The following is a 13,198-nucleotide window of genomic DNA, read 5'->3' as shown; positions in this document are numbered from 1 at the left end:
GTGGGTCAGATCTCTTTTCCCAAATCTTTGATGATGGCCAGCAGCTCAGCGTGTTTGCTTTGAGGGTACCTGGCTGTTCCCAGTTCCCTGAGTATAGCCAAGGGAGTATAGTCACTCAGAGCTGGTGGTACTGTGAGGATACTGGCGTGCTGTACAAGGAGAGTAGACACTTCCAGTGGTCTAGAGAGATGCCGTGGACATGTGCATGTTTACACACTTTCGTTTGTAAGACATTCCGGGGAAGAGTAAGGCTTTGGGAAAGGACTGCTGGGACAGTGGCTAGAGGGCAAAGAGGTGCAGCCAGGAGGCAGGAGCCAGAGACCCAGCACAGGTCCATGCACCTGCGTGGCTCCTGCACACTTCTTATTGTGATTACTTGGGCCACATTGCTGAATATGGTTGTCCCTCACCTGCCATTGGCTATGGTACATCACCCATTCACTGGATGGCCTACAGTGTTTTAAGTGAAGCTTAATTTTACCCGGAGGTGGACACACTGGGGTTGCTTGTAGGCTTGCGTAATGTCATTTTAAACTAATGATCAAAAGGACCTAAAATAACCTTTAGGAATCCAACTTGTTCTCAAGTTGCCAGTTTCTCAAGCTCAACATCTATTTATTGAATGAGTTTGTGGCTTTTGTTTATAAATCTGTCATAGCCATACAATTATTCATTATATATCTTAGAAAGAAAACATAAGTTAAGATAAGGTCCAGATTATTTGATTAGGTTTTTTTCAAATGTTAGTCCATAATTTATTTTGTTGTAAAAAATAACATATATACAAAAAAGCAATACATTTAAAAGCACACCACAACAATTAATTATAGAACAGATTTCAGAGTTTGGTATGGGTTACAGTTCTACAATTTTAGGTTTTTCCTTCTAGCTTGTCCAAGAAACCGGAGACTAAAAGAAATATCAGTATGATCATTCATCAGTCATACTCATTTGTTAAATCCTGTCTTCTCTGTTATAACTCCACCTTCTCCTTTGATCGTTCTATCAATTTTTAGGGATATTTGGGCTATTCCCATTCTAACTTTTTCATATTGGAAAGGACTATCAATAATATGGGATGAGGGATGGAACTAGTTGATATTCTGGAGAGGCTGGCCCCTCTGGGTTTCAGGCCAGACCTAGGAACCCATCTGGAGGTTGTATGCTTCTGGAAAGTAATCATAGAACCTTGTAGAGGAATCTCAGATGGAGCCCTAGTGTTCTTTAGGGTTATCAGAAATGATTTTGGCAATCCATGGTAAATAGCAATATCTAGTTGAAGCTTTCACAAGAGTAGCCTCGAGAATAGCCTCTTGATTTTATTTGGACTCTCTTAGCCACTGATCCTTCATTTTGTTACAATTCTTTCTGCCCTTTTGGTCAGGAAGCCAAAGAGAGAAGCAGCTAAGAGTTAAGATAAATTCCATTAATTCTGTACTTCTCTTTGCATATGTCTCATGGTATCAGGGCCAGGCTCATCTCTGGGTGTTATATCCCACATTGCCAGGGAGACTTTCACCCCTGGATGTCATGCCCCACATATGGGATACATTCAATTAGTTTTTACTGAGAAATAGTGCCATCTTTTAAAACATAGTACTGGACATTGGAAGTAAGTGGAAAGCAGAGATGGTCAAACAGTTGCTGGGGCAACTTACAGGTTAGATGGCTTATGTATGTCAATAATTATAAGGCAGAGAATAACAATATATAAATAATGGAAGAAGATCTATGGACAAATTGATGAAGGTACTAATGATACCGAACAAATGCAGGGTTTTCTGCCTGATGCAAATAACGGCCAATCCATGACACCTGGGTTTCAAAGAGAGAAAGAGTTTATTGTTATGCCTGAAGCTGGAGATCAGATGGCCTATGGGCCCAACAATCCGTCTCTCTGAGTCTAAGGAGTTCAGGGTTTTTATAAATTCAAACAAGGGGAGACGAACTTGTTCCCATTACAATATTAAGTATAAACAAGGGCTGAGGCTAGGCTAGAATAACCATTACAATAGTAGGTATACACAGGGCTGAGAGTAGTTGAATTTCAATAATTTCAGGTACTACCTTTTGACTATTCTAAAATATATAGAGAAAAAACATCTATATAACGATCAGTAATAATAATCATTTAATTCTTAATTTCTCAGTTACACTGAAGTATACCTCAGAATGCAAGTTAAGGGGTCAATTCTATGACCACTCTGAAAGCAATGAGAAATGAGAAACAAGAAACATAAAAACTGACAGAACAGATTTGCTTAAGTTATATCCCTTAGACGCCATAGGAAGTGTTGAGACTGTGACATATGCAAAGAGAAGTAGAGAATTAACGGAATTTACCTTAACTTTTAGCTGCTTCTCTGTTTCAGCTCATTAATGTGTAGGCAGAAGTGTCCATTCTGATAGCCTGAAATACTACCTGTTACATATAACATCAGTATTATATAATCAGAAGTGGTTTAGGCTGTTCCATATGTTTTCTGTACAGAATTATGAAATAAACTTATCAAGCTTAAGTAGAATTCAAGTAGATGTGAGAACTAGGGATCAAAGTTAAAATAATATGAGAATGAACACACACATTTTTCTCTTTACTAACCTTTAATTTTTAACATAAGTCCCAATCAGCAAGCACTGTGTGTTGTTGCTGGGGCAGTTGAAAGGAATGCACTATTCACTGTCTCATGCGCTGTTGGGGATAATGTAAAGTGGTAGAGCCATGCTGGCGGGCAATTTAGTCATATGAGTCACAGTTTTAAATGTGTGGAGCCAGCTGTTCTACTTCTGGGAATCTATTTTAAGAATTAGATAAGGATATTGGACAAGATTGCAGAACGAATAATCACCATGTATAAATGTGTGTGTGTTTACAGTGTTTTAATTTTTTGAGAAATTGGGAATCCAAGTATAATATACACAGTGATTAAACATAGATCTGTTGACCATCTACATGTGTCAGGCTTAATGCTGAAGATAAAAGCATCAACAAATAGTCCTTAATTGCAAGGGATTAACAGTTGGGCAAAATTAATCAACATAAAATAAAACTCCTAGAAGTAGTAAATATAATCATTTATTATATTTGAAAATATGCTTCTACTGAAACCACTCATCTGGCGTCCTTGCTACCCACATTTTTTCTCTGTTTAAAATGGAGAGGAAAGCACACGACTGCTGTTAACCTGGTGGTGTCCATGGGGGAATGGGCAGGATTCCGGAAATTGTCTTCAACGGGATGAGATAATGCCACCCTCCGTGCCTCTGAGAACAGTGGTCTTCATTCCTGCCGCTAAACTCTAGACTGCAAAAACGGTTCTTGTCCTTCGTGGGATACTAGATCATCAGTAATCACAGGGTGATTTCGTGTCATCGTATCGAAATGTGTTTGTGTGTTTTTGCTGGACCTGGCCTGTGTCTGCTTGGCATCTTCAATTTTTACTCTCGCTTACGTCCAGGGAATGTTTGTGTCCCTTCACAGATGGCATATTTGGCCTTCCTCACCCTGTTCACTTACGCTGTGTTGGTGGAGATGCAGCCCCAGCCCAGCGTGCAAGAGTGGCTTGTTATCATTTACATCTTCACCAATGCCATTGAGAAAGTCAGGGAGGTGAGTTGTCCTTTTTACAGTTCTCTCCTGCACACCTATGCTAGAGGTTTTCTGGGTTCTGGATGGTAATGGGCAGGTCAAGGGTGGGGGTGAGAAAGGAGGTGCAGATTGTGATTTGCATGCTACAGGAAGCTTATGTGAAGACCAACTCCTGATCAGACCTGTTATCCTTACCAGATACTTTCTGCCTGTTGCTGGTCTTTGCAAGCAGTTTATCAGTCCTAGAATGATAAGACTTTCAGTGCTCAGCTCTAGTGATAACTTCTGATTGTCTTTAGACCTGCCCTGTATTTGAGTTACTAAACACCGTTTGAAAAATGAAGCTGAAAATTCCTTTAGGGCAAGTAGTCCAGGAAACCAAACAAAAATTCTCATTTCTTGTTTGCAACTGGGACTTTGTTTTCTTTCTTTTTAAAGACTTAACATGCCTAGGTAATTAGATTTACAATCACATATAGCTATGTCTAGGACTGTTTTATTCACTGTATTTGTGTTCCTATGTCTGCACATTCACATACATTAATTTTGTCTTGGAGCTAATGTGATCAATATAATTCACTAAACAAAAGTGTTCTTAGTAACTATATCTATATTACCTACTATTTCCTATTGCGTAATTAATAGATTATAGAAAACATTGCAGAGGAGAAATATTATTTGAATTCTACAATTTTTTAAGCTTCAGAAAAATAAGTTTATTGCTTTACATATCAGTTTGTCTCATATTCTGTTGCAGAGGTTTTTTTTTTTTAATAATAGTTCCTATATTGTATATTTAGTAGTTTGTCAACAATTCACTAAATAGTAGTATTAGATAACAGATTCCTTGATTTCAATCCAGCATTCCTTCCTCTCTGCTATGTATAATAAAATGGAATTATAACTGTACAATTTCACTGCATTATTAAGCATTTTAAAATGTCTTGGTGATTCCCCATTTAGTTTAGGATTAATGAAAGCTAGAAAACTTTTTTTTTTAAAATTCTGGTTGGGTTTTCAAGTGACAGGCTAGAATTATCAGTGACAGTAAAATATATTTATAGACTTATTTAAAGAATTCATTACTTGAGGATAACTTAAGCCTCCAAACCCCCAGAGTGATCTAAGGTTTGGCAGGATTCAAATTACTCTTTAAATGAAGGATTTCTGTATTGAAGAAGATAATATTGATGGGTCTCTTGGTTTATACCCCATCCTTTCAAGTTTCCCTCTTTTTCTCTTACTTTAGATCTGTATTTCAGAACCTGGGAAGTTTACTCAGAAGGTGAAGGTATGGATTAGTGAGTACTGGAACCTAATGGAAACTGTGGCTATTGGCCTATTTTCAGTTGGTTTTGGCCTTCGCTGGGGCGGCCCTCCTTTTCACACAGCGGGGAGATTAATATACTGCGTAGACATCATATTCTGGTTCTCTCGGCTCCTGGATTTCTTTGCGGTGAATCAACATGCAGGTCCATATCTGACCATGATAGCAAAGATGGTAAGTCTGGTTTTATATTCAAGTGTCCTTCTCCGTGGTTCTACCTAATTTCATGGTTAACATCTAACAGTTTAACTTTTGGAATTATGTACGGAAGCAGAGTGCAAGATCATTTCATTGGTGCTTTCCTTGAAACCACAAATTAACATTGAACAAATGTCATAGGGTAGCATATTGGGTAGTTCATTAGTGTATTTATTCAGCTTATTCTTTTGACTAAGGCCGGGTGATATGGGTTAAAAAAAAATCTGTCTCTCGGTACAGTAATTCCCAGGGGTCAGATTTGTCTGAGGCTACCATAAATACTATTTTTTTCCCTAAAATGTTGGTTTATTCCTTTATCTCCTGCTTTCCACCCCCTCTCTCCAAACTCATTTTAAATAGTGCTTCCTATGGGTCACACGGCCTTCTAAGTACTTGCGTATATTAAGTTGTTTAATCTTCTTAACAACTTTATGAGATAGATACTATTATTATCCACATTTTGTATACAAGGAAATGGAGGGTAAGTGAGGGGAAACATGGGGGGAGCCAGGATTAAAATCTAGGCCACCTGACTCCAATCTGTCATCTGAGCTCTCTGTGTAGTTCAATTGGCCGCCTTCTTCTTAGCTTTGCATGAAGGGCCTAAGCTACCCTCTAGGAAGAAAAGTATCAATATCACCTTTGTTTTTTCCTTCTAGAACACTCAGTGATAGGGAAGTGGCAAATTCTGGAGAATGGAGGGTTGTGCTGAAAAAAAAGGAAGAGGACCAAAATGAGAACCTCCAGACCCCAAAGACAAATTTTCTCAGTTTATACTTTTCTCTTAATGCTAAAATGTTTTCTCTGGTTTTGGTGACATCGAAATATATTATATAGGCTATGCTGAGGTGAGCAATAAATCTCAGTGGCTTTAATACAAGTTTATTTCTCTTATGTAGATCAGGGGTCTCTCCTCCCCACCCAGTGACTCAGAGATTCAGAATCCCTCCCTCTTGTGAAACAACCCATGTCAACATGTGGCTTCCAAGGTCTCCTATGGCAGGGAATATGAGAGATGGAGACAGTCTCATGGTGTTTAACTTCTCCAGGACAGGAAGTTTTACAAATCAGTTATTCCACAGTCCATTGGTCCCAGCCTAAAAGAGAGGAGGCTAGAAATGTAGAAAAACTCATGGAATATTCACGGCAATTTTGGTGATTACTAATTGTCTCTGCCATAGTGAACATATAAATTGAGTCACTTGGTAGAGGAAATCAAACTGGCCATATCAATTTCTCAGACTCTGACCAATTCCTGAAGCTAATCCTGGGACTGGGGAGTCATTTTACTAGTTAGAATCCCGCCCCTTTTTTTTTCTTTTCCCAACCTCTGATCCAATTGCTGAAGAGCTGGATGTTAGCTGATCAAAAGCTGTTCACATTTTATTACTTCTTGAAGAATCATAGATTTCTCCCCTTAGTGTGTTACATTGTCCCATATACCAGAATGACATGAAACACATACTGTGTAGAGAAAAGAAAATAATTTGGTCAAAGTAAAAGAGCTGTCCATGGACACAAAATAGAGTTATTCATGGACTCAAAATAGAACTGTTCATGGACTCAGGCATTTTGGTCAAATGAATGGCAGTGTAATTGTGTTGGCTATTTGCATTTGATTTACTTTAGATTCCAGCTCCACGGTAAAATTGGGACTGTGCTATACTCTTTTGCAGACTGCAAACATGTTCTACATAGTGATCATGATGGCCATCGTCCTGCTGAGCTTTGGAGTGGCACGCAAGGCCATCCTTTCTCCAAAGGAGCCTCCGTCCTGGAGCTTAGCCCGAGATATTGTATTTGAGCCCTACTGGATGATGTATGGAGAAGTCTATGCTGGAGATATAGATGGTGTGTATGAGATTTTGCCAACATGCAGAAATTGAAACTTTGTAGATATATTCAGAGTTAAAAAAAAACCAACAAAACAAAACCTGGAACATCATCATCTGAATCTCAGAAATGTCAAATGTTTCTTGAATTATGCAATGTTGATATGCCCCTTTGTCTGTATTAACAGGGTTGTGATTTATCTTATTGCTCACCTGTAAATTCTTTATTTGTAGTTTGCTCAAGCCAGCCATCTTGCCCTCCTGGTTCTTTTCTTACTCCATTCCTCCAAGCTGTTTACCTCTTCGTGCAATATATCATCATGGTGAACCTGTTGATTGCTTTCTTCAAGTAGGTCATTTCCTTTTAATATGGTTTTTTTATTCAAATCAAAATGGGGAGAAGTATTTTGAGTAGATTCAAATACATTGTGAGTAGGTAACCTTTTGTTTTTATGTGTTCCATGTTGTGTTACTATGGTTTTAAAATACAAACATGGAACTACTGGTAGTAGTAGTTCAACACAAAATGCAGAGAAAAAACAATGAATGGAGAGAAAGTATAATAAAGGCAGAATGAAAGAAGAGTTTGAGTTGTAATTAAGCAATAAGTTAGAATCATGGGAAGATAATGGATTTGAAAGTTGACAATGAATTCTTGATATCCTTTCTTCATTGGGCTCCCAGTACATCTCACTCTTTGTTTTCTTCCATCTCATATTTCACTTCTCAGTCTTTTTTTTCTATATCACCTTCTTCTCCCTAAACAACATTGGAGTGTCCCTGGGCTTAGAATTTGCTCTTCTTTCATTTATGCTTTTTCTCATGTTTCAGTTTCCTACATATGCTGACAGATGCTCTTGAATCCCAATTTATGTCTCCCGCCCAGATGTCTTTCTTAAACTCCAGTCTTGTAGATTTAGCTGTCCCTTTGCATCTCCAGTGAGATGTGTAATTAATTTCTGTAATTGAAAATACTTAAAATGGAACTCTTCATCTCCCCTTTCGCAACCTATACTTTCTCTACTTGTAGTATTTCCCAAATTTATGAAGAAGACCATAAGTTTCTGTGGCAATTCCATCTTTTCAGTTGTGCAAACCAAAAAGCTTATGGTCATTTTTGATGCCTCTTACATTTCTACTTCTAAACTACCAGGAGTTTCTGTTGACTCTTCCTTCAAAGTGGATCACCAATACAACCATGTTTCATTACCCCACTGCCTCCATAGAACCTTCTAACTTATTTCCCTGCTTTTATCTTGGGCCCCTATATTCTGTTCTCAGAACAATAGCCCATAGTCCAAAGGACTAATGTATGTGAGATGAGATCACTCTTGCTCCAGGCCCTTCACTGGCTACACCTTCCTTCTGAGTAAAAGCCCAATTCCTATAATGACCCATAGGGACCTACATGGCTTGATTTACCTGCTACTTCTCAAATCATGCTCATACTTCTCTTCCCTTCATCTGATTCTCTCCAACTTTGTTGTCCTCTGGCAATTTTTTCAACAATACAGACATGTTTGCATTTTCTGTCCCTCAGCCTGAAATGTTTTCCCTCTAGATATCAGTATGGCTCATTCTTTCAACCCCTTCAAGTCTCTGCTCAAATACCCCCTTTAAAATTAGGCCTAACCTAAGGATTGTATTTAAAAGTGCAGCCCCTTCCCTTCTACCATCTTCTTGGCATGCCTAATACCCCTACTTTTCTTCATTTATATCCACTCACATTATATATTCAAATAGATTTTATAATTTATTTATTTATTTATTATGTTTTTTTTGGCTCCTCTACTGGAATATTAGCTCTACAAAAGATGAGCATTTTTATATGTTTTCTTCATGAATTTGTCCAAGTACTGAAAAGAGTGCGCAACACATCATTGTTTAATGGAGAAAAGAAATCAAATGAAATCATAGGAGAAAACTAGTATTTTCTGAATGCCTTTTATATATGCCAGTCACCATGCTAGACATTTTACTCATTATCTCGGAATAGATAGAAAGATAGAAAAGGGGGAAATCAGTGCATGTAATCTAACAAAGTAGGGAAATCAGAAATTGGAGGAAGGCAAAAGAAATCTGAATACTTTAAGAAAAATGCCTGTTGTGTGGCCATATATATATTTAGGGAAGGCTTGTTTCAAGATTATATAATACCTATTATCTCACTTAGCCTTACTATTTTATGAATTTATAAATTTTCTTGATGTTATTTTCACTTTTTTATGTGTGATTTTTGAATACTATTAAAAGAATTTGTGAGATTTGTGTTGCTCATAAGAAAATCAGGTGATAACATAGAGGCTGAGAAATCTTCATATAGACCAGTCTACTCACATTTGGATTGAAAACAAAAAAAATTCATACATAACCATACCCCTTACCCCTCCTTTTCATTGATCACTAGCATTTCAATCTAATAAATTTGTTTTAACATTTATTCCCTCATTATTTATTTATTTTTAATCCGTATGTTTAACTCATCTGTCCATAAGATAGATAAAAGAAGCATCAATGTCTAGAGTTTTTAATTCAGTAGGTCTGGGATAGGGCCCAAGACTTTGCATTTCTAGTAGGTTCTCTGGTGATGCTGATCTTGCTGGCTCAGAGTACACTTTGATAAGTACTGTTACAATCCAGTCGTGTATGTTTCGATTGTCTACTTAATGTAGTCTGTGATACTTCTCCCTACTCATATCTTAAGCTGATTTTCTCCAGGATAATTCAGGTTCCTTCTCTTTGTCATTTCTTAAATTTAAGGATGCCTGTATTTTTCTGCTAAATCTGGCAACCCTACTCAGCCATATTTCACTAAAGAAATAAATTTCATATTGGCAAAATAAAAATTTTAAGTAGTTAAGGATGGTAGGTTGTTTAAGAGTAATTATATCACCTACTGTACTTATATAAGAAATTCTGTAACATCAATGTTTACCATCTCTACATTATAGTGGATATAGTTAAAGGAAAAAGCCATTGTAGACTGCCTGTAAGGGACTACTTTTATTGTATAATTAATCTAGATAATTTAACTGGTTTTTATATAGAAGCTCTGCTTATTGATTTATTTTAAGATGAATTGGTTTCCCTTCTTTGTTTCTTCTTCATTAATATTGCTTCATTTGGGTGTTTAAACTAGGATTAATCCAACAATTCTCATATTTGACATTAGGAAGATACCTTCATAAGGCTGACTATATAGAGGGACACTAAAGCTGTTTACCATGAAGGATGAATTATGAACTGAAAAAGAGCTTCTTATGTGAGGAAGAGATGGAGAGCCAAGAATAGTGTTGAGTTCCAGACAGTAGTGTCTGTTCATTGCATTTAAAATGTTGGCATTTTTCTCTTTCATTGTAATTTTTGCCTTTTGCTCATTATTCTGATTAGCACATTTTATTGTACAAGATGATTACTTGTATTTCATTTGGTGCAAGAAGAATCATAAGTCCCAAACCCAGTGACTGCTGATAATGCCAAGTGAACCAATCAGGGAAGTTGGAAAACAAAGAAAGAATCTAACCGTTATGTTTCAGGGTTCCATGTTTTAACATATTCCCTCTCTTACTGCAACTTACAGCAACGTTTACTTAGATATGAAATCCATTTCGAATAAACTGTGGAAATACAATCGCTACCGCTACATCATGACCTATCATGAGAAGCCATGGCTGCCCCCACCGTTTATCCTGCTGAGTCACGTTGGCCTCCTCATTCGCCATCTTTGCTATCGTCGAGCTCCATGTGACCAAGAGGAGGGTGATGTTGGATTAAGTAAGTCCTGTTATTGGTGGGTAACAGGAAAGAGGAACAAGCAGAGATCACACCAGGCATTGTGAATAAAATTCATGGCACAAAATGGAAGGTACTGGGAGTTATTAAACAAGAGAATATTAGCTGATGCCTTGGGACTAAGTAAGCACATTGGTCTCATTATGTGGTTGGAGTGCCTTTTGCCAAGTTTAACTGATTCTTTGAAAGAAAGGAGTAAGTAGAAACAGAATCTCTGCTTGAATGTGTGAAGGCTTTATGTCACGTGGGAAATCTGTTTTCGTCTGACCTGGGAACTTGTCAGAATAATTCCTAGTGAGTAATCGCAGCAACCCATACTCATTTTCCTGTTGTTGAAGATGAAATTCAAACAGAAAGGAATTAGAGAAGGTCATGGTGTTTAAGGGAAATAGGTAAGCAAGAATTTGCTTAACTTATTAACCAGAGTCACAGTTCACTGGTTCTCTAATCTCCTGAGTATGCAGGTGATTCTGAAATGTATTTTCAAGAACTTCAGCTTAGGATGCAGAATATGGATCTTTTTTTTTTTACTTCCAAAACCTAAGTCTACATATTTTGAGGTTTTCCTAGTTCTTGCTTAGCTAAATCGTGACTGCATGATATGAATATGGTGATATGATGAAATTAAGAAAAAAATCTGAGTTCCAAAACATGTACAGTTCCATGGGTCCCAAGAGTTTTAGAAAAGAGATTGTGGGTTATTTATGTATCTGGGTGGATCTCCTCAGTGTGTTTTTTTTTTTTTTTTTTTAGAAGGAAGGAAGGATAGAAGGAAGGAAGAAAGGGAAACATCTTTAAACATTTTCTTGTTTTATTGTATTTTGTTTTTTTGTTTTTGTTACATGGGCTGGGGCCGGGAATCGAACCGAGGTCCTCCGGCATAGCAGGCAAGCACTTTGCCCGCTGAGCCACCGCGGCCCGCCCCCCTCAGTGTGTTTTTATAGGTTTGAGAGGGTGATGCACTTTTCTCCTGGTAGGTGGCTCTGTGAAGTGTTTTTCTCCTCCTAAGTCAGTTTGAAGATTTAATGGTCTTTTCCTTTTTCCCCAAGAATTTTAGCCTTTTAAGCCTTAACCCAACCAAAGTTAATCTTAAGGCTTAAAATTATGCTGTAAATTTTAGGTTTCTAATAGAGAGCCATCCCAGACATTGGCTGCAGAACCATTGCAATCTATAGTAGTGTTTGTACTGCTTAAGAGATTCTAGAATTAACAAGGATTTGGCCAGATTTCCTAGTGCCATACCAGGGAATCTTTACTGGACTCACCTTGATCTGGGCTTGTAGGATGATTCTAGTAGGAAATTCATGTAAACTTTCTGACGAATAGACGTGAGTTCACTCTGAGCTCTCGAACATTCTCGAATTTTTGTGACAGTGCTTCCAGTCATCTGTATTGAGAATAAAAACGTCCCACGTGGAACAGCAGTGCCACCAGGTGGACAGTTTCAAGGAGGCTCCACACACTGCCAGGAGTTTTTTTGCAGCAGACACCCACATAAGACTCAAATCATGACAGTTGTAAAGTTTCTTGCTCATATGAGATTCTTTAATGTAAACAGATATTTAGAATTGGAAGGAGGATAGAGTTTTTTAATGTCTGAAAGACTCTTCCACACCATATAAATCAGAAAACATTGTGCATTTGAGTTATAAATGCATTTTACTGCTGCAATTATTTTCTCTTAGGCAATATTTTCCAATTTAAATTTAATTTTTTTTTGCTTTTCATTTTATTGGAAGATAATGGAACATTTGCATTTTAAAGAAGTTCTGGGGAATTACTTTTTTCACATTTAAGCAAAATGATTGAAGGAAGAGAACTTTGCAATTTTGCCTTTATAGCTACACTGTTTCACTTTTGTTTTTTCCAAGCATTAGAGAATTGTTTAAAAGATGATATATTATTCTGTTAGGTCAGAGTGAGAGCCAAAGCAAAATCTGAATGCTAAAGTTTAGTGTAGAATTGATTTAGCTTCATAATACAACAAAATGATTTCCTTTAATGAGTTAATTGTAGTTATATCAAGGAAGGTGCATAGCCTTCACTGGTCATTGACAGGTAGCAATACCACTGTCTCTTTTATACTAACGGTGTACCAAGCTAAAAGCTTTATTATACTTACTGGGCTAGTTGCAATAGACTTTGACTTCTTCTAACCTTGATTTTAATTTTTGGATTATTTATTTGTCATTTAGATACTAAAGTAGTTGGCAGGGCAAAATAAGTCTGTCAGATTTTTTCCTATTTGCGTTTTTTTAAATTTATTTTTTATTTTTTTTATTGTGAAGTATAATAAACATACAAAAAAGCAATAACTTTCCAAGTACATTCCAATGAACAGTTATAGAACAGATTTTAAAGTTTGTATAGGTTACAGTTCCATGACTTCATTTTTTCTTCTAGCTGCTCTAAGACACTGGAGACCAAAAGAAATATCAATATATTGATTCAGGAGTCATA

At 37.1% G+C, this 13,198-nt stretch overlaps 1 protein-coding gene across 1 annotated transcript in view; it reads left to right on the top strand.

The window, feature by feature from the left end:
• TRPM6 (transient receptor potential cation channel subfamily M member 6) overlaps positions 1–13,198 on the top strand; it is a 218,955-nt gene that overhangs the window by 147,816 nt on the left and 57,941 nt on the right. Inside the window, exons 20-24 of the mRNA XM_077148441.1 lie at positions 3,482–3,610; positions 4,839–5,090; positions 6,791–6,965; positions 7,181–7,295; positions 10,527–10,720. Of these exons, the coding sequence (XP_077004556.1) occupies positions 3,482–3,610; positions 4,839–5,090; positions 6,791–6,965; positions 7,181–7,295; positions 10,527–10,720 (865 nt within the window). The remainder of the gene's footprint in view (positions 1–3,481; positions 3,611–4,838; positions 5,091–6,790; positions 6,966–7,180; positions 7,296–10,526; positions 10,721–13,198) is intronic.

Source organism: Tamandua tetradactyla, chromosome 2 (genome assembly GCF_023851605.1).
Source record: "Tamandua tetradactyla isolate mTamTet1 chromosome 2, mTamTet1.pri, whole genome shotgun sequence".
Taxonomy (NCBI): Eukaryota; Metazoa; Chordata; class Mammalia; order Pilosa; family Myrmecophagidae; genus Tamandua; species Tamandua tetradactyla.
The sequence above is the reverse complement of the archived record's forward strand: the minus strand, read 5'-3'. Positions and strand labels throughout refer to the sequence as shown.